The following is a 21,131-nucleotide window of genomic DNA, read 5'->3' on the forward strand; positions in this document are numbered from 1 at the left end:
AATTCCCATTTTTTTTCTTTGTTAACATTATTATATTAATTTATATGTATGTTAACACAAACCTTCTTTATATTTATAAACTTTTTATGTTAAATATCTTATTTTATGACAGTAATTGGTGAAAAAAAATTCATTAACAATTCAATATTTTCTTTTAATATTTATTATCGAATAACAAATCTATATAAGTATATAAATTGTATGAAAGTGTTACGTCAAAAGTAATAAATACTATTCATTAATTGTACTCTGCTTCCAGAGAGAAAGGTTGTTTTAGAAAATGTGCTTTCTTAATAAAATAACCTATAAAACCTAGCTACTATTTATATTTACCTATGATCGATCTATTCCTATTGTAATTGTATCGTAAACATCAGGCGAGCCAGGTAAGGCACGTCATTATATTCGTTAAAAGGACCTGCGAGTTTAATCCAATTAAAACTGGATTATTTTCATCACGTTTCAGAGTTTCCGAGTAAGGAGCATCCGTTTTTTGTTAATACCATTTTATTATTAGCAAATTGGATTTATCACTCGTTAATAAAAAACAGTTAACAATTGAAAACAAACGTTCATCATATTTGGTATTTGGATACTCATGTGAAATAATGAATTCTGTGAATGGTGAAGAGCTTGTAGCAGATACAATAAAAAAAATCCCCAAGTCCCAGAAATTGAAACTCTCATATCCGCCAATTTATACAGAAAACAGTATATCAATTTGTAAAAACAAATTCATAGAATAAGGGAACTGGTCTGCAACTATGACCTGTCATAAATGAGACAAATATAGTTTGGCATCGGTACAAACATTTGAAATCTATTTTAATAATTAAAAATATAGGTGCCTTGAGTCAGAACAGTGAGGACAATCAGTATATTAATTAACGCGATGTTCCCGTTTGGCGGATCCTCGCTCGACAAAGCACAGTTAATCATATATGTACGAGAATGCACACGTTGCCTAACTAGTAACACTGTGAAAGCAAAACGAATTCCTGATTCACTAATTGGATCTAAGACATATTTTATTATTAAAAAAAAATACATAGTTTGCAGAAACCGTGAAAACGGTAGTAATCCGAAAAGTATCCGACAGTACGCGTAGTAATCAGAAAAATATCAGTTTCATCCTAATTCACCATTTAATAATTTAGCTTTACTTATCAACTCACATCTCGTCATCAGAATATATAACAGCTTTTCAATAGTTGCCACGCGTCAAGACACTTTAAGAACATTGTTAATGTGCAAGTTAATAAATGGTTAAGAAAAAGCAAGACGTACTCACGGCCACTTTCATTCAGTCATCACGTCATTACTTTATTGCAATCTCATAAAAAATCTTATTTAATCATTTATGAACAATCTTGCGGATATATTAGTGGAAACAACAAAGTAGTTTTATAAAAAGACAATATTCTTAAGTTCATACTTATCGTTAGACGAAGATATGTCATTTACTCAGACTTTGTATGTGTTGGTTTTTTGATTACATACAAATTTATATAATATATAATAAATGACTACCCATCAACAGCCGATAATGTTTTGGATAAATTTGATGTTATATGAAATGGCTCGGTCCGTCATGAAACCTAATCAGCGGCTCTGTGCGTGCAGTAGGTCACCGTCTCTCTGTAACGTGTACACACCAAATGCATTAGAGGAGGGAAGTTTGATTTGTATGATCTGTTGCATCCATTATGCTCTATTATGTAGTACTACTCGTTTACTGGATATTTGAAATATTAGTATAAACTCAACACCTTTCTGAATATCTAAAATTATGAAATCAGCAGAGACAATTTAGTTTTGAAATTGAATAAACGGTCAAACATTATGTCTTGACTAAATAAAAAAACGACTAGCAAAGTGTTGCTACTAAGTTACTTGCTCTTATTTCTTGCGAGCGTTATGCTATGTATGCCGTGCTACTTCCAGTAACATTTTGGAGTTATTATTGAAATTCTTGTCAGAACAAAATAAAGTTACAATGTCGTGAGGCACTTCCCGGTGTCGCGTCGTGAGGTCACGTCGTGGAGTGACGGAGTAGCGTCGTGTCGTGGGGTCCCGTCCCCGCGTAATCACTGGAAGAGAATGTCAAGTAAATAGTTTGGAAGGGTCCCCGGTTATGAAGCGAGGAATTGGAGGCATGTAAATCTAATGAATATTTAGTACATCCGAATAGTTGAGGCAGTTACCAGGTTTACGGGCGCGTTGTTTCAAAACCATTAATTGTACAATTCGGTTAAAGTTAGGAACTATTCTCAGAATTAGTTTCAAGTGTAAATAACAGAATCGACTGCATTGGGAAGGCATTCCCGTATTGGCTCCGATAACAATAACGGTTTCGGGACCTGCAAAATCTATTATCACTAACTAGTAATAATATTATGTATCATTGCTTTAATACGACTTGGCGCAAGTTACATCAGTTTTGAATTTTCATTCAGGTAGCTCTGCAGGCTTATGACTTTCCAAATTTAGTATGACGATGACTTATAGCAGTACAAGAAGGTGCGAAAATAATAAATTAAAAGAGAAAGCAAGTAAGAAATTAATGTTATAAAAACATAAAATTAATAAAGTTATTACTCATATAACTTCAGATGAGTCCAGTAGACCGGAACCACAGTCTTGATGTAGTTTCATAATTATAATCCTAATTAACTCATTCGTATAATTATAACGTTCCTTTTAGAAAACCTTTATTAAGCTAGTTGATTCATTACTTTAACCGTGTCTGTCAATTAAAGTCACATAAAAAATATTACTCTGTAATAAGTGTATAATTTATTCTTGTCAATTTTATATATAAACAAACCTCGAAAGTTTGACAACATTAGTTCAGCCGTCCGAGGAAGAGTGTTCTTATTTTTAGACAGATATAGTAAAAAAAATACATCAACAGGTTATGTTCGAGTCGGGTTTAACAACTATTAAATAAAATTTAATTTCAATATCTAACGGACGTGTAACAAATCGGCGGGAGTGTTTGGGTTCAAGTACAGTTGTTAGAGGCGTTCGTACATCAAGTGGAGTTGTCACTTGACGTGAGCTTCAGGTATTCACAGAGCGGTTCCTGTGGCTTCATGAGAACTATTCCATATTAACATTTGCGGCTGCTATGTGCAGAGTGCGAAATACTCGCAGCCAGCCTCAACTGTGAAATGCAGTTCACTTCGTATGTATATTTTCTAGACAACTATTTATTGCGAGATGGTTCGAAATAAAACTACTAAACAGTTAATAAGCAACATAGGCTACTATACAAAACAGCTAACAGTAATAAATCTATATTAATGAAAAGGTTTTATAAATATATTTTTGCAAGCCTTAAATCGTTTAAATTGATTATTGTTTTTATAAAAGTTATCGTTTCAGACACCAGTCGGTCGTTTCATCAGACTGAAAGCAAAAAATTTAATCAATTACAAAAGCAGATCTCGGAAAATAATTATTTTCGGCTCAAACAATAACGCATTAATAAGATTTAACTCGTCGTGTGATGAGATTGCTCATATCCCGATATATATTTTTTCAAAAAAATAAAGAAGATTTTGTTGCTTTCAATAAATCGGGTCTAATTAATATAAATTACGGATGTTCAATATGCTCGTGTTATTTTGTGATCAATTTTATATTTATTTATTTCTCGTAAAGATCTTTTTGAAATTTTTAAAGTTCTAAATTATGTACTCATTTATTAAGAACAACTTACAAAGACACCCGAAGCAAATGACATAAACAAGAAGGCAACGTTATACAATATAACTATAGTCTGCAACAAACAGGAAGTTACAGCCTGCAACAAACAGGAAGTCTGAATACGATAAAGAATTAAGAAAAGTTTTCACAAGATTTCAAAACTGTTGATTAACTTATACATTACATTAAGAAACTAAAATATTAAAAAAAAACCCTACGCTTTAAATAATGATTATTTAATATAAACTTAATTGAGTATGCACGACGTATAAAAATCTCTTGAACACACAGTCAACATTGAACTAAAACGGGTTTGTAATCTGCCTGCTGAATGAAAAATAGCCTGATTTAGTTCTGTACCCTTTACAACTAGAAAGCATTAGTCAGACATGGCCAAGGCAGCCATCACGAGCAATCGATGTTCGGATTAATATTTTATATAAAAATATCTGATCTAAACAACGGGTTCTCGAACTTAAACATTGACAAAAGTGGATTATAATTATGCAATTTAACACCAACAGCTCTTTAATGATGTTAAAATAATCGGCTTTGTGAAATTTACATTTTGCCTCATGTTTAGATTGTAAAGTTTGGTGAGGCGCATCACACTCAAAATGAAATTCAAGAGGTTTATATTAAGAGAGTATATTACATAAAATACTATGAGACCTTTTAACAACGTTCACAGTGACTTAGATCAATATAGTACAAGTAGGATAATAACACTATGAAAGAAATGTTTTCAATTGTTTAATGAAATAAAGAATAAGCCTTGTTTTCGTAAATTTCAGTTTTGGAACGAAGGTATCCGAGACGACCAGGGTGTAGGTATCAATATAGCCTTTACTACTCAAATTTAACGCCATTAACCAATATATATATACATATATTTTGTGTTAATTCTTGTTTTACATTGTCAATAAAATGCCTTAAAACAAGTCGGTGAATTATCAGCGAAATTTAGACGTCACGTATAATAAACTGAGTTCACATATTCTTAGAACATACATCTACCCACAGGCGTAGGATTTCAAATCTATTTCTATACCTTTTATTATATTTTTTATGACCCGCTATTAATAAAGGGTTAAGTATTATTTCCCTTTATATAATGTAAAGGAACTCCTCGATCGCACATAGCATTTAAATTTCTAAAAATCGAGTCTAGTAGTAACATAAATAGTTTAGGTACATTTCATCTGAACGGTTTTCTAAAAGTAAAGTATCCAACGTTAGTTATTTAGAGCGACAGTGGAGTCAGTGCCGATAGCTGTTTACTCTGGAGTATCTTATTTTACATATAGAGTGAATCGACGCTGTTTACATTTCTGAGACCCTTGTTTCGAGACGTACGCTGCACATACCGTTTTATATAGTAGCTATGTACATACACACCAACATATAACGTTACACTGAAACAGAAGTGAATAATACATTTATTAAGAAGTGAAACTCAAGATAAAATACTGTATTCTGATGAACAATAAAGAAGAGATAATCTCAACTATAACTATGTTAAGCCGACCATTATTCATGTGAATAGCTTTAAACAAAGACACGTATAATACGTACATATTTTTGTAACAACGAACAAAGGCCGTTCTAGAAATTAAATGTAAAAAATGTGCGCGGTCGAAAAATGTGAAACAAGAAAAATATGTTGGAATTTGGGAAAAACGGTGAAGCCCTGTTTGTGCGATGAGGGTTCTATCAGACCATCCATCGGGTTCCAGGGGAGATCACATGTCATTCACTACTATTATTTATTTTCGAAAATATTTTAAATCTATTTAATACCCTTTTTTGGTGAAGCCTAATATGGAGTAAGTTTAAATGTGAAAATAATATATAAGCAAGCGTATTATAACAACAGCACTCCCAATACTGTAAAAACAACTTTGAAAATTTTAATTTTTTTCTTTAATGCTGATGGTGTGACTAGACACATCCAATGGAATATAAAATTAACAAATATACATATGTAGTAGGCACTATTTGTAGCTCCAATTTATATTTATTGTATTGTTTTTTTTTTTATTATTTATACTTAAGAAAAAACTATTAATTGTGACCCCCGTATACCTTCTAATTATATAGGTATCTGTCAGTGAATATGCTGGCAAATCTTCCAGTCCTTTCAAAGATTAGTCGCAACAAACAGGCATACGATTTTTTTCTAAGTACTTAGATGTTATTTCCTGCGAAAGTATTTTTCTTTTCTAATTTGCTTCATTATGTGATGAATACTATTTTACCATTCATAACAGTTAAAAGGTGTGTATTCATTAAAAGTTTCATCGCCGTTCAAGATCAATGTCGGTCAACCTGCGCTCCTAGTGCGTCTTCTAAGTTTTCACTCACCATTTCCCTACTTCTCTTTCTTTGTTTTAAACATATTTTTTTAGGTCAGAACAATTAATTTGCCTTCACTGCTCCACGATGTCAAGTAAACCAAAACATTCCCCGTTATCTAAGATTGTGTCCTCTCTTGACAGTAACGTAAGATAACAAAAACGAGTGTTCCTTATAAAAAGATTGTTCGGACGCGTATGTCCAGAAAGTTTCTTATTCGGCCTCCGAACGCAGCAAGCGGCCATAAATCTGAATTATACTCCATTTACCCCGTTATGTTTCGATTGGAGCTGAGACATCGCACGTGACCAGACTCGCTCCGCCTCGGTCTGAGCCTACACCCTACACCCTACACCCTACATCATACACCCTACACCCTTCACCTTACATCCTACACCCTCCCATCCACAATCCATATTGGATGTAAAATTCCGTGCGACCGGACCAACATAAAAGTGCCACTTACAATCGATTGATTGCTACCATAAACGTTGTTTATTGAATCTTCTTTAATGTTTCAATGCGCGGATTCTGAAATATGAACTCGCAAACTTTTTTCTTTCATATACCACAATGTGACTTTATCGTAGAGTTCCTCATTCTTTAAACCGTGACTATAACTAATACGATTCTGTTTTTATATTATTAGGTAATATATTATGGAGGCAGGTGATATATAAAGTCATAACTGCTGTGTCGTATTGTCTGAACAGACGTAATTGCAAAATTCCTTTATATTTTAACAATAGTAATAATAATAGGCCGTGACTGCACAATTATTGCCACTGTGGAGCGATACAATACAAATGGCTTCGACTCATAAATCAGTGTGACCCTGCCCTAATAGCTGTTTATATTACATTAAATCTTAAACTTTGAACAGTTTTGCTATAGTTCCAATAAATAGAATAACTTTAAAAAATATATGATTTTACCATTAAGCCTCCATAAGTTTTATAATTGTTGTTTGAAATGTTTTTATTAAAAAATATATGAATTTTCCTCCTGCCTACTGTAAAATTTTATTTCCTATTTATTTATTTCAATAATCAATCGAAAAAGTAATTATTCTTTTATGTGTATAATATAAATATCTATTGAACTTCAGATTTTCAAATTTAAAAGTGTTTTAACTACAAAAGAAGGAAAAAGTAGGCATGAAATTCTCATATTTCTAAGGAGTTTCTTGGTGTTTTTAAAGGACCCTTTATATTTTTTGACTGAAAAGAAAAGTGAGGAAGCCTTAACCCGATTATAAAAGTTTTCGCAAAAACTTAGAGTAATTTTGATAAATACTTTGATCTTAGCTTTTTTATTATCTAGTATGTAAAATGTCCTTTAAGTTTAATGTTCACCAGATATTTAAAAACGAATATTTCAATGTCATCGAGAGTGTAATCCAGACCACGGGTATATTTATTTCTGCCTCAAAAAACTCTGACATCAAACATGTCATCCTACAAATGTGGTTTGTTGTCATCTTATATATAAAGTAATCGGTAATTGTAGGCAACATCAAGATTCCCGTTTTTGTATTCCCGGAGCTCACTGAGAGCTATTTGATTGATGACACCCGAATGTTTCTTACAAAACGAAACAATCCCAGTCGGATACAAAAACTTATCACTATTTACTTTTGTAAGTTATGTATTTAATATTGGTAAAAGCTTTACGCGAGCCGCCTACAGCCAGCCAGATTTTATTTCAAAGGATCTCCAATATATTGTAGTCGTTCGAACCACGCGAGAAACTAACTGTCATATAAATCGCGAGTGACAAATATTCATGAGTCGAAGTTTTTACCGAAGTTATTTCAAGATCTTTTTTAAAATAATACATTATTAGAAAGAGCGAATTTTATTATGTTTATCTAATTTTAAATTGAATAACTCGTACTGTAGACTCTTCACATCAGGAGACGACTTCGTTTTATAAAAATATTTCCATAAAAACAACGAAGCTTTGTCGTTCGAAGGGAATATTTTTTGTAAAATTGCAACGCATTTATCATGATCATCCTTTTTGCTATAATTCATCGAAACACTTCACAAATAACACTTTGAATTATTTCTGTATCAATAAACTGAATTTAATATGTACAATACCCACCGGGTTCAGACTGCTGTGTAATCCTTTATCGCATGGATGAGATCGTTGTGTAACTACCCCATTGGTAGAATAGTATTGTAAGCTTGTAAGGCGGACTAGTCATAGCTAATCGACTCCACAAAATCTATGTTATGGCACAGTGTATTTTAAAATTTGAAGTCTCACTTCAGTTTTAACAGTTTATTAAGTAAATATGTAGACAAAATGATAAGTTAAAGTAGGCATAGATGAAGACAGACTAATAGAAGACTGAAACTAATAAATTTCGGATATACTACGCGGATTTTATTATTTTAAAACTACATAATCCCGACGTTTCGGTTACTTTTCAGCAACCGTGATCACGGTAATAAAATCCGCGTAGTATATCCGAAATATATTAGTTTCATTTAAATGTATAAAACTCGCGAAAGTTTTAGAACTCACTAATAGAAGACTGCTCACATGGTCATAGAGACGATAAAAACACACGGTCGTAATATGTTAATAATTCAACAGAATTATCTCAATTACTTATTTTTAAACCCAGACTTCAATTTAATTATCTAGTCAACCACGTAAAGATTAGTTTCCACATTTTTTAATTTATAGCAATAATTACTTACTGATTGTTTTTAGAAATAATTTAATCAGAAATCTTTTTTTATTTATTATTGTAACGCGAAATTTTGATTGACCAACTATCGCATGTCGCATTACAGCCGGCTACGGAATAGAGATAAAATGAAAGGTACTTATAGAACCCACTTACTCGCCTACCATCGGCTTAATCGTGTAGGATTTACTTTGGCAATCATTCGTGCAAATGCAGAAATTTAAGTTAATATGGTGTTTAGATTTTAACATACATCTATCACCTGAATGGTAGACAATCTTTATTTATGCTATATCCCATATTGTAATATTAAATCTCCCCATTTAGAACATAAATATTTTATTTTAAAGAATTAGGATTTATAGTTGGATATCTTGTCAACTACTATATGTATTCCATGCAATTCCATCAATATTACGAGTATTCCCAGTTTCCAATCATCAAGGTAAAATAATAAATAAACATAAACAAATTTAATTCTTATTTCTTGTATAGGGTGATGGCCAGGGGCCTGATGAACCCTGGTTTCTTCATCAAAACCGACCTAACCACACATACAATTGATGAAGATAAGACCCATAGCTTGTTATTAGTTGCGTGTGATCAGACGATTGTAATGCGGAGTCAGCAACGTCTCACACGTTTGAATTTTTTTCCATACAGCGTTTTTGCATCGGTGATGTTTGTGATAAACGACTGAAATGAACTTTAACGAATGAATTATACAGGGTAGCAACTAGAGGTTCCAGGAAGACTACGAAACGTACTTATATGTATATTATAATAAGAATGATATATTAAAACTTATAACCTATACCTAAGTCTACATGAGTGACCCTATATTAGGATAGCAATGCCTTTCAATTGCTCGTGTGGTATCAGGAATCTTCTGGTTCACACGGCTTGGTGTTCGTTCCGCGGAGTCAGTAACATCACTCGTAATATGATATTTTATCCATGCAACGATGTTGCCCCGGCGATGTTCATTTATTTTTAATATGTTCCGCGTATTTAACGAATGTCTCGTGGACACAACAAACAAACTATAAGTATCTAGTTTTAGAGTGGGTCGTTAGAGTAACGTTCATTGCATCGCTCGATAGAAACTACGCCAACTTTTAAACTTTTAATTATATTTGCGGAAATCCTGATTTAGTTTGTGAACGTTCATACAAAATATCAACAGCGAACTTCAATATTTAATTAGCAAAATTGAATTACATTACACTCATAATTCTCGCGATGTAATTGTAAAATTTATTGTTCATTATTTAAGTTAATTACGGATTTTCTGTGAGCCAATATTAATAACATTAATTATTGAAATGAGGTTACGGTTTAGCGAAAGAGTCTTCTGTTACCGATGACTAGAGTCAAAACTTGTGGGAGCTGCAGTGTAAGAACAGTCACGAATGATATTTACATACGAATGAAATTTATTTGCGAGTCATAATTCCCAGTTACAAGACCGTAGAGATAAGAAATTTGTTACACTACAAACGACTCATTTAAAAATATTGTTGGAATTTGTCGTGCTTCTTTAGTTCTGCCTTTTAACTAAGACAACAAGTAAAATTGTAGTTATTAATTTTTATCTATTATATTGATATCAACAAATTTTAAATTATAATTTCTTAATTTTTGAAATATCGGTCACATAGTACGCCGTGGGTTCAAAGGGATTCGTGTGTTAAAAATTGGGGTTTAGAAAAATAAGATTTCTATTAAATGAAGTAATTTATTCTATTACGGAGGAGTAGACCTGAAGATCTATTTCAGTGTCGTGTTATGGTCAGGTTTCGTTCAATGCAGATGAGGATTGTGGGTGATGGATTTGGCTTTGTACTTAAGAAGCTATTGTTTCCAGGTGTCATGGATCCGTCATCGGGACCTGCACATATTGACGGTGGGCGGGTACACGTATACCTCCGACCAGCGATTCCAGGCGTCCCACTCCCCACAAACCGACGACTGGACTCTCCAAGTCAAGTGGGCTCAGCAACGAGACGCCGGGGTTTACGAGTGCCAGGTGTCGACTCAGCCCGTACGATCTTTCTTCGTTACTTTACACGTTGTCGGTGAGTTGTACATATTTATAAAACCCATCACATGATTTATGTAAGAAGAAGTTTATCTTTATACGTATATTCGATCCGATATCACCCCACTTTCTGTTTTATTTAAGATAAATTTGCATCCCAAAATTAAACCACGATGTTACTTTTATGCTATGATACCGAATACATATTCTGAAATGTGTTCTGACTAGAATATGTGGATTTTCAAACGATGAATTTAATTTAGAAGCTTCATATAAACAACACACATTCCGGAAGTAGCTTGCGCTTATTATTTTAAGCAGAACCCAAAGCGTGTTCGGTGAGCAAGCGAGAGAAGGCTGCACGTGAACACGGTACTGTAATAATACGACGACAGGAAGACGACACGGGACGTTCACGACACGATCTCACATAATACAAGTCGCGTGACTCTCATCGCCTCTTGCCATCTCTTGCATAACGTTATATTCACAAAAGTAATTGTTTATAAAGAATAAAAAATATATTCTTTATAAACAATTACTTTTGTGATGTATCTCATATATATATTTAGACATGTATATAAAAGTTACGGACTCATTATACAATATCAATAATTTAAAAAATGAAATATTAATTTTTCACGACTATTTTCCCTCATTATATTTCCATACAAATTGCCCTTATTTTTGTTCGTTTACGATCCAATTAAACCAGTAAGTATATTGATAATGTCTCATGAGTCCCCGTGACGCTATAGCGAGACTTGTACTCACACTTCCCGAGCTCAGATACAAAACATTTTACCATATTTATTAGACCGAGTGGGCGTGCTTGGAATTAATCGGGCGAATTGCGCGCTCAAAACACCAATTTGTTGTAAATCCTTTGATAAAAGGATGAATAGCAATTGTCGAATTCTCTATTGTATGTCTAAACTCTAAACAAAATGTGCCTCTTGTGTTCCTTTGTTGTTCCGGAGCTGCCTATCAGATGTATGTAGAGCCATAACGGTGGAACATTCAGTATAACATTTAATGTAAGTCATTTAAAACAAGTCCCTATGTAAAATATATTAGTAAAAGTAAATCTGATCGAATCTTAAACTTACATTGTCTTGTGAAAATGTCTAATATTGTTTCCCCAATTTTTTTTTTTACGTAAAATACAAGTCGGGCGTCACGTCGTATTGAACGAAATCTCCAGTAAAAGCAATATAACAGTGAGGGCGTCAAGAACATTAAAAGCGACTGTGCCTTATTGTTATTGTGAAGTATCGACACAAAATATGTTGTCATAAAAGCTACTTTCTTCACGGTATTTAGCAAGTCCTCATCGCTCGCTTAGAGGAAAATAATTTCTCATGGTTTCTAGGTTAGGTGTAGGATTGTATTTGTCGGGTTGGGTCGATTGAACTGCTGCCAAGAAATCGTTTACGCGCGAAGCGGGTCAATGCATTTTTTATAGTTAATTACTTTTATTTTTTGTAAAGTGCTAAATATTTGTGTTGCTAAAAAATATGTGATTATCAAACTGCAACATCAAAAAGGTTTTTTTAAAAATAACTTTAGTAATAATATATTTTAGAATGGGATCCGTCAGGATCGGCACCTTCAAAATCATAATAACACCATTAATAAGTAAATCTGTTACATGCTATACTTCCCTCGTCATAGTTTAAACCTGTATCATATATCGACACTTATGTTTCTAAGAAGTAATTTCTTCCCCACAGATTGTGACGAGATATACCAGCGGATGTATTCTGACGGAGGTCTGTCTGTGTGTTTCTGTGTGAACTAACGAAACTAACCGATTGTGTGCTGTTAATAACAAATATTAAAAAGTACTGCATTGTCTATCAAAAGCTATATTTCATAAGAAGTTAAAGAATCCAGACATTTTCATGAGTTACCTGAAAGACGACTGCCTTTATATTTATAGAACTCAAAAATTTTGCTGAAATATCGTCTTTCCAAAAATATGTTCCAAAATATAGCAATGAGCGTAAATGACATCTATTGTGAGAGAACAAAGTCAATAAGACCCCGGGCGAGGTCACACTTAATCATAATTAAGCCATGAATATATCTGGGGAACTGTAATAACTCTCGGGGATTTCAGAAAATAAATGTTTTTCTTATGGAATTAAGAGAGTAAGGGGAAAATAAGTAATTAACGAACTTGTCACTGTTAATTGAAATTAATCATAATAATATCAGAGGCTTTTGAAAGTGTGTACTTGTGTTAATGTGTATTGAATTAGAAAAACATTTTAAAGCTGGTAAAAGGTTTGGAAAATAAATCCGATAAACGTAGTTTTTTTGTTAAAAAATTCATTATTTTGGACAAGGTATAGAAAGACTACCGCGTACTCTGGACTATTAAAAGTTGAAGTTGTTGTAATTAAAGTTAATTCCAAAAAAAAAACGCTAATTAATAAGTCATATATTTTGAAGGATATTAAATATAACAAAAGTGAATAGTAAATGTTGAATTGCTTCAGTACACATTTGAGCCGGTCTTTAAAGCACAGAGCACGACGGTCATCTTTACTGTTATACTTTAACTTCTCTATAAATATATCTTCTGTTGACTTTCAACATGTTACCAGTTTTCTTTGATATACAAACCTAATAGTAGATTTACACTCTCGTACGAGTCGCGAGACGAGACACGAACCGAAGCACAAGGTGAGAGTGTAAATAGTGGCTTGCGTCTTGTCTCGCGCCTTGCAGAGCTCGCGTCCGGAGGTGCGAGCTGTGATACGAAACGAAGCACAAGACGAGTAAAAGTAGTATTAAAATTTAATTAAAATATATATTATTAATATTTAATTTCCAAAAAATTTAGATATAAAACGTTAAAGTGAAATTCTGGAAAACGTTTTTCGTCGATATGTTAAGCGAAAATAAATGAATCATAAATAATGGGTACCTATACTCGTGTGGCTTACAATAAACGGACTCGTTCAAATATCGAGAGTGCATGTAACATCCCGCCCGTCGACACATCAGCTATGTGAGTACACACAACACATACTGCCCTGCCGTCACAATGACCGTCTCTATCGATCACAGTCACCATAAATTAAACAACTTTTATGTAGCATTCAATAATATCCGTATTATTTTCCAAACAGCATTCATTACTGATTGTTTTAAAAAGACGTAAAACGATTGCCGAGTCCTTCGCGTTTCGTACTTTAATGAAAGAAAAGCAGATTTATTGAATGTACGTTGTTTTATGAGGCAATCCGTTTGAACGGGGACACGTTGAGTGTATGAATATTTACATAATTTGGCGAACAACGGGTTCTCGAGCGCTCGGTACCGGAGCGAAACGATCGAAAACATCCAGTTTTATAAAATGAATCTTGTTCATTGAATCCGACCGTTTCAATATGACGCACCCCGTCCGCCACACGCCCCTACTCGGAGCACGTCTGTTGCTAGTATGTCACATTTATGTTGCCTCACCTGAAAAACGTAACGAATCGTTTCACATTTTCATGATTTTATCAATACGTATAAATATGTGTGATCGATGTATTGCAACGCTGTATATTTTCACTAGTACAAACTTAAAGTATAGTTGTGGTAAACTTTATACATATAATGTTCCGTCGCCGGAAAAAACACAGACATTTTATAAATTTATAGTGTAATATCTAATAACATTTTATGTTCCAAACTGTTATAAACATTATAAATTGTCGACATGAAACCGCCATTTTCCATCATGGGTTTTATAAAAGTCTATCAGTGTAATCTCTTGACCTTAAAAACTTTTTTATGTAAATTTTCTTTTAAGATAATTGATATTTCATCGGGTCTTAGGAGAAATTGTTCGAAGACGAATTATCTATCGACAGGCCGATATTTTTAAATGGCTGAAGCTCCTTCAATTCATTCCCCGCTGTTCGAAGTTGTGTGAAGTCTAAAGTCGATATTCGTCACTCGCGAATGTTAAAATTAATGGTCGTGAATGTAAAGCCCTCTTTGACCCCAGTTCACTTGTTTGTCTTCATATAAGTTAAGTTACTCTCTGTTCTGATAACCAATATTGACTCTCCCTGAAGCAACACGTACTCCACGCTCGCCCATATTATATGTACAATAAGTAAACAATTACAACTGATATGAAAAGGTAAATGTTTGTGAACAGTTATCAATCAATATTGAGGTAGACAACTGAATAAGAGGAGAAAGAGAGCACTTACTTTGAATGTTTTTAAATAATGATGCCGTGTATGTTCAGCAGGAAGTAATTGTATTAGCTTAAGTGTAATCTGAATTATTTCGTAAAGTGAACGTCAAACCTAAGCTAAAACTGTATCCATATCATGTTCTAAATATTATTCCGACTTGCTAGCAGTCAGTGACTACTCGCTTACTGTAAATCTAATCTGTATAACAATTCGTAATCCACAGAACTCGAAAACTTGATTATTTCATGCGAAACGAGCGGACTCTGTATCAGACTGGCGAGCACCAAATAAACAACGAATGATTTTATGAAATGATATATATTTGTCATATGAATTTACAAGCTTTTATTATTTCTGTTTATAAAAGTAGAGTTACGGAAATACGATGTAATACAAACAGTTTTAGGCGTTCGTGTCAAAGTTTATATAAACATGTATCTAATATTGATGATATTAATGGACACGAAATCAAAACTTCATATCGTTAACTAGCTGCTGGTCATTACAGCTATTAGTTTCATTAATTGTCGAACGATTACTGTCACATCAGACGCGGCCCTCACACTCCATGTCCGTTACATTATATCAGATACTAAACGTTGTAAGTTTTATTTTATGATTTTTAACATTCTCTCATTAGATCACTCATTACTTTTTATATTTTTTAAGGGACTGTATTTCGCTTTGGTTTTATTTTATGACTTCATCACTAAGTAGGACCAACTAAGAAAATGTGTGTAATCCTGATCATAACCCTGGTCAATCCCATTTACGCATAATAAGTGTTTGATTAAAACCGATAATGATAATTTAAATGACTTTGCTTTATCAGCGAGGACAGAAAAATTTAAGCTGGATTATAAATTCCCAGCCGTCATCACAAAGGCTATCAGTTATAAGCGACCAAGACAGGAGAAACTAATACCTGCTCCACAAACTGTATCTAAATATATATCTGTATGCTACAAATCGCGCTGCAACGTTTAATAGATCTATGGGACGACGAAGAGATCGCGTGCACGAAATATATTTTTACTTATTTCCTCATAATATTATATAGAATTTTGTTTAGTTTAAATGAGAAAATATTGAGCAGCAATCAGCAGTTTCACTGAAACTACAAAGAGCAAACAATTTGCTTTCTCAGTATTTTTCTCCTATTTTAAATTGAAACTCAATAGCGCTGTTGTCGTTTCTATCATAAAAGATACCAATTTTACATAATTTATCAGAAACTATTGAAACAAGAAAATATTTTATATCTCATTGTGCTGTTTCTCTAATGTAATAGCAGAATTGCAAGTTTTCAAATTTCGTAATACAATTATTATCAATGTGGTGTGTGTGAAAAAAAATATAAAAAATTGGCAAATCAATATTTGACAAGTTAACAAACTCAATATTTAACATTAAAACTAAACTACGAAATTCCTCACAAGTACGGATATTCTTATAACCTGTCACAGACAAGAACCGTTACTGAACTTCTCTATTTCTACCCCGCGGCTAGTTATAATACGACATGCGACAGGTAGACCAAAAGATTTAAGGCGGTGTAATAAAAGTTATACTACAAGAACATATGTATAAAGTGCGAGAACGTGATAAGACCTTCTTAATTTTCAGACTTTCGCTCGTTTGCACGATTATAATTATAATATATTTAAAAAAATAATAAGTGCGATCATGTACACTTTCTATTTCTTGAGATTTGGACCAAATGCACTGATCGTGGTCACAGGCTAGCATTTTTATTATTTTAGGTAGTAGGATTACGTAAGGTTTATTGATAAACCACCTGCAAGTTTATAAAAGAAATCATTTAATTTATTTCATAACTTATCAATATTTTTTTGTCAGAAAAAGACAAATATTTTACCGTACATTTATGATATACGAGGGGAGCGTGTGATTTTGTTTTAGAATCAGCTGAGTGAAGTACACGTGACGGATCATCAAGGAGGTCACACTCCGTCGCGTCGGCTCCGTGTCGTTGTCATGACTGAGTCGTGCCGCTCACGTCACAGGCTCCGTTGAACACTTACATGAAAATAAAATTATGTTATAAACGCTTTTCTGATTTTACTTGAAGTGTAAATGAAATATGAAGGCCTGGTTACGTTATTATCATTATGAAATTTTACTTTTATTCGGCAACAACGAAGCAGAAAATTTTATTTTCATACAACAATTTCAGGTCATTTTACTGTAATTTATTACGAGAAATTAACATAACCTTGCTTATTTAGTTGCGAACCACGGATTGTAAACGGAATTAATATTGTTCTTATAATAATAACTAGCTTATTGTTTTAACTCAAGATGATAGACGAGTAAAAACAAAAGTTTGCTTTGTGAATTTCGACGTTGATTGTTATGCACGCGGGACCACATCATACCAACACAAAAATACGACAAATTTCATTAAAACTTACATTAATAATAAAAAGTAATATTAGCCGTAAAAAGAGAACTGCGCCGTAACTCAGTGAATGTCGTTAAAGCCTTTTATTTTACAAGATGAAAAAACTTAGAGCCTTCGGGTCAGACTGAAAGCGGAATAATTTAGAAGGCAAATAGGCCACGGGAGGCATATTTATAACTTGAATGTAACTCGATCTAGTCATTATTTTGGCTAAGTTATTGAATTAGTTTATGAAGAATTCTATAGTAAATCGGATTTATTAAGAAACGAATTTCTTTTAGTCCATTTGCCACAGGACTATACTTATGTCTATTTCGGAATTAAAAAACTAACTTAGATAAAGGAAAATAAATAATGTTTTTATTAAAGAATGGAAGGTAAAATAAATTGGGATATATATTAAATATATTTTATTAATGTTTTGAATAATATAAAGATATCTAAATGTATAATCCTTTATCAGTGTTAAATGCGGGTTAGTTGCCTCTAATGGCATTTAGGTCGCCCCTCACACATAAACTGTTGAAAGTGACTCGCCAGCGACGGCGCTTTTTCAAATCACAGTACAAAATGTTTTCATAAAGGAAGTGAGTTAATTTCAAATTAAAATTGTTCAGATTCCATTCCAGGAATAGTGCAAATAGCGCTTTGTTCAGTTCTGAAGCTATTCTCTTGTTTAATAGCCTAACGAAACTGCCTGCATTCAGGTTGAGAGTATTGCCTGCTGAATTTCACACCAACTTTCTACTCTTCGAATGATTCAGTAAAATTTACAATCGTTTTTCAATTAAGTACAAATAGTAGACAAATAACTAATTGAATTTTGTTGTAGATTAATGATTTCTACATTATTTGGTTTCTCAGAAGTAACTGCCATAATAAACGACGATAATAATTTAATAAGCAAATTACTACTATTAGAGGCAGAGCAATTCGGGCCTAATCCAATCAGACGTGTCCCCACACAGCAGAGAGACTATCCCTTGTACCTTTGCGCTTTTGCAATTCATAAGTGTAAAAAAAAAATTCGTATCAAAATACAAAAATATCATATCAGAAATTCAAGGAAAGAAATGTCTTTAATATATTCTGTCCTCCAAGATTACAGAGACATTACAACTTATCTCTTGCTACGATAGCAAAAATTTGGGACTGGATTTTGTCAGTCAAATTTTTCAGCCACCGTGGACTGATAGCTATTCTTTCCTTATTTTGAGGTAAAGGAACAAAGATTCAGACTACTGTTGTGCACGAACTTTAACACAAAAATTTCTCTGTTTAATTTATGGACGAGAAATGAATTTTGCAAAATTATAATATGACATGTGTATATTAGTTCTCATAGAGGCTCGTCTTACAGATCGATAGAACTGACAGGCTCTCTGAGACAGCTTTTGTTACTCAGCTCCTCTGACATTTGTTGTTGCATAAGACAATTCACCAATCATTACTCACTAAGAGGTTACGTAATACCCCACCGTATCTACTAGGAGTTTTGGAGGCCTATCTCTTTGAATAACTAATGATTTTGAACTTTGGCTACGACTTATATATTCATGACTTCCTTCTGTTATGCTGACAGCACCCTAAGGACAACCGTATAAAATGTGTCAACACTACTTTTGAGTGATCTGGCCTGGAAGCTAAAAGTGAAAGAGATTCTGGAGATGCAGCCAGACCGGGTGGTGGCAAAAATGACTCGTAAGAATATTCATCCGGAAAGAGTAAGCTAAAGGTCTCATTCGACTTGAAATTTTAAGTAGGAGGAAAATTACTTTTCTGATCACCTTCTGGTTAAGTTCAATGGAGCCTTTATCTCAAGATTCCTATAACTGGTAAAGCTATTTTGAAGCCTTTCAAGTTCAATATCGTAGGCTACATAAAAAGTAATGCCGCCGAGTTGTCGGTGTTAAAAAGACTTACGATCTGAGGTTTTGAAGCAGGATCTATAAACACGGTAGAAAACCTCAAGGTCCTCGTTTTCTTCCAGAGAATAGCATAAAACCACTCTAGCGAAATAAGTGTACAGCCATCTTTAGAATCGATTATTAATATACATCTATCAATATTGCTACGAATTACTTAAAATATCTTCGATGAAGTCGCTTCGATACCCGCGAGATTCAATTAGGAGTACAATAAGATTTATTCAATTACATCCGAGAATTGTCGCTTCCATGATCTGTATACATGTGTACAATATTTATAAGGCATGTATTAATTTTCCTTAGTGAGTCTCTTGGGAGGAATATTAATTTTATCTTAAACGTAATATCTCGATGATATTATAAATATGCGGACAGACGATACAAGTCCCGCTTTCCGTGTAGCGATATTAAAATACTTTTGACTTTAATAAATATTCTAACATGGCCGAAGTTCAGTAATGGCGGTGTCCAGTGGCTTCATAGTATCATAATTACCGTTTTAAATAAGCACGAACTGTTCACTATTACCCTAATTAAACATTAAATGCAACTGAATGACCACTAGAGCACCGCGAATCGCTTTTAGCGTTCCCCGGCCTTGTAATGACGTCGAATGCTAACATTCATGTGCAGATTCTGCTGTCACTTCATGTAAATTAATGATTTACAACAACAACAACTTCTACTGGCAACTTTAACCGATCTCTGTATATTGGACACATAATATTATTCTAAATTTGGTGCATAATTAAAAGGATGTCAGAACTGTATACCACTTTGAAATGAGCTTAGTATTAACAAGTCATAAATGCTCATCGAAAATCTATAATAGAATCTAAATGTCGATTTCTAAAAGTGACAAAGCTTTCTTCCGAGCAGGCGTTTGTATCCTCAACGTTTCGTGTATTACATGGAACACAAGTAAAACCTCGGATCTCTTTAAGGATTCTAAACATGTTATGTTATTTTGTAATCACATTTTACAATACTATATGTAGCAATAATTAATCTATAGTATTAGAATACGTTAGATCATAAAGATTAGATCATAAAGGTCACGTCGTATCCGGCGCGGCGGGGAGGTACCTGCTATGTAAAAAAACATCTTTGTAACGATTAAATCGTTCAACAATATTGTAACCATTATTCAATAAAATTTTAATATAAGATATTTGTGCAATATTTTATGAAGCAGTAATTTAAAACGTTTATACATTTATCATGAAAAATATTTTTCGTTACTTGTAGCGTTTATTATAATATATTATTTATTTCATACGTCAGATATGTTTTTTTTGTTCCTACGAATGTTTTTAATATATATTAACCACTTACATCATTAATCAGTAGCCAATAACCGATAAAGCGTGAACGCTAAAGAGCTTTATTTAATTTTGAGCTTTACCGAGACTATAATATAATATATTAAACTGTACACCGTGATGTGTAATAATTATATGACTCAATACACACACATTAAACTGATTTAGGTTCTTATATAATTTTGGAGTACTACATATTAAGCTAACTCGATTTCCAATAATATGATTGGAGATATTTTATTGTTATATTAATACAACGAAATTCAAAACCACAAAACGTATTAATTATTCAGCTCATTTGACATAACGTGAGCGACTGGTAGGTAGTGTCAAAGCCTCCAGTTGGGTTCACGTTATGAATCAGAAGACGTGTGTAAATTGGTCGGTGATTGCGCACAGCGGAGCGCTAAGGAATATCGGTTAATATCCTTTGACGA

The 21,131-nt window shown here is 33.2% G+C and overlaps 1 protein-coding gene across 4 annotated transcripts in view; it reads left to right on the forward strand.

The window, feature by feature from the left end:
• LOC116778841 (zwei Ig domain protein zig-8-like) overlaps window positions 1-21,131 on the forward strand; it is a 211,379-nt gene that overhangs the window by 163,601 nt on the left and 26,647 nt on the right. For 3 of the 4 annotated variants that reach the window (XM_032672892.2, XM_032672893.2, XM_032672894.2), the window contains exons 4-5: window positions 10,638-10,848; window positions 12,545-12,583. In XM_032672892.2, the coding sequence (XP_032528783.1) occupies window positions 10,638-10,848; window positions 12,545-12,583 (250 nt within the window). The remainder of the gene's footprint in view (window positions 1-10,637; window positions 10,849-12,544; window positions 12,584-21,131) is intronic. The other variant, XM_061529860.1, reaches the window with a different exon arrangement.

Source organism: Danaus plexippus, chromosome 6 (assembly GCF_018135715.1).
Source record: "Danaus plexippus chromosome 6, MEX_DaPlex, whole genome shotgun sequence".
Taxonomy (NCBI): Eukaryota; Metazoa; Arthropoda; class Insecta; order Lepidoptera; family Nymphalidae; genus Danaus; species Danaus plexippus.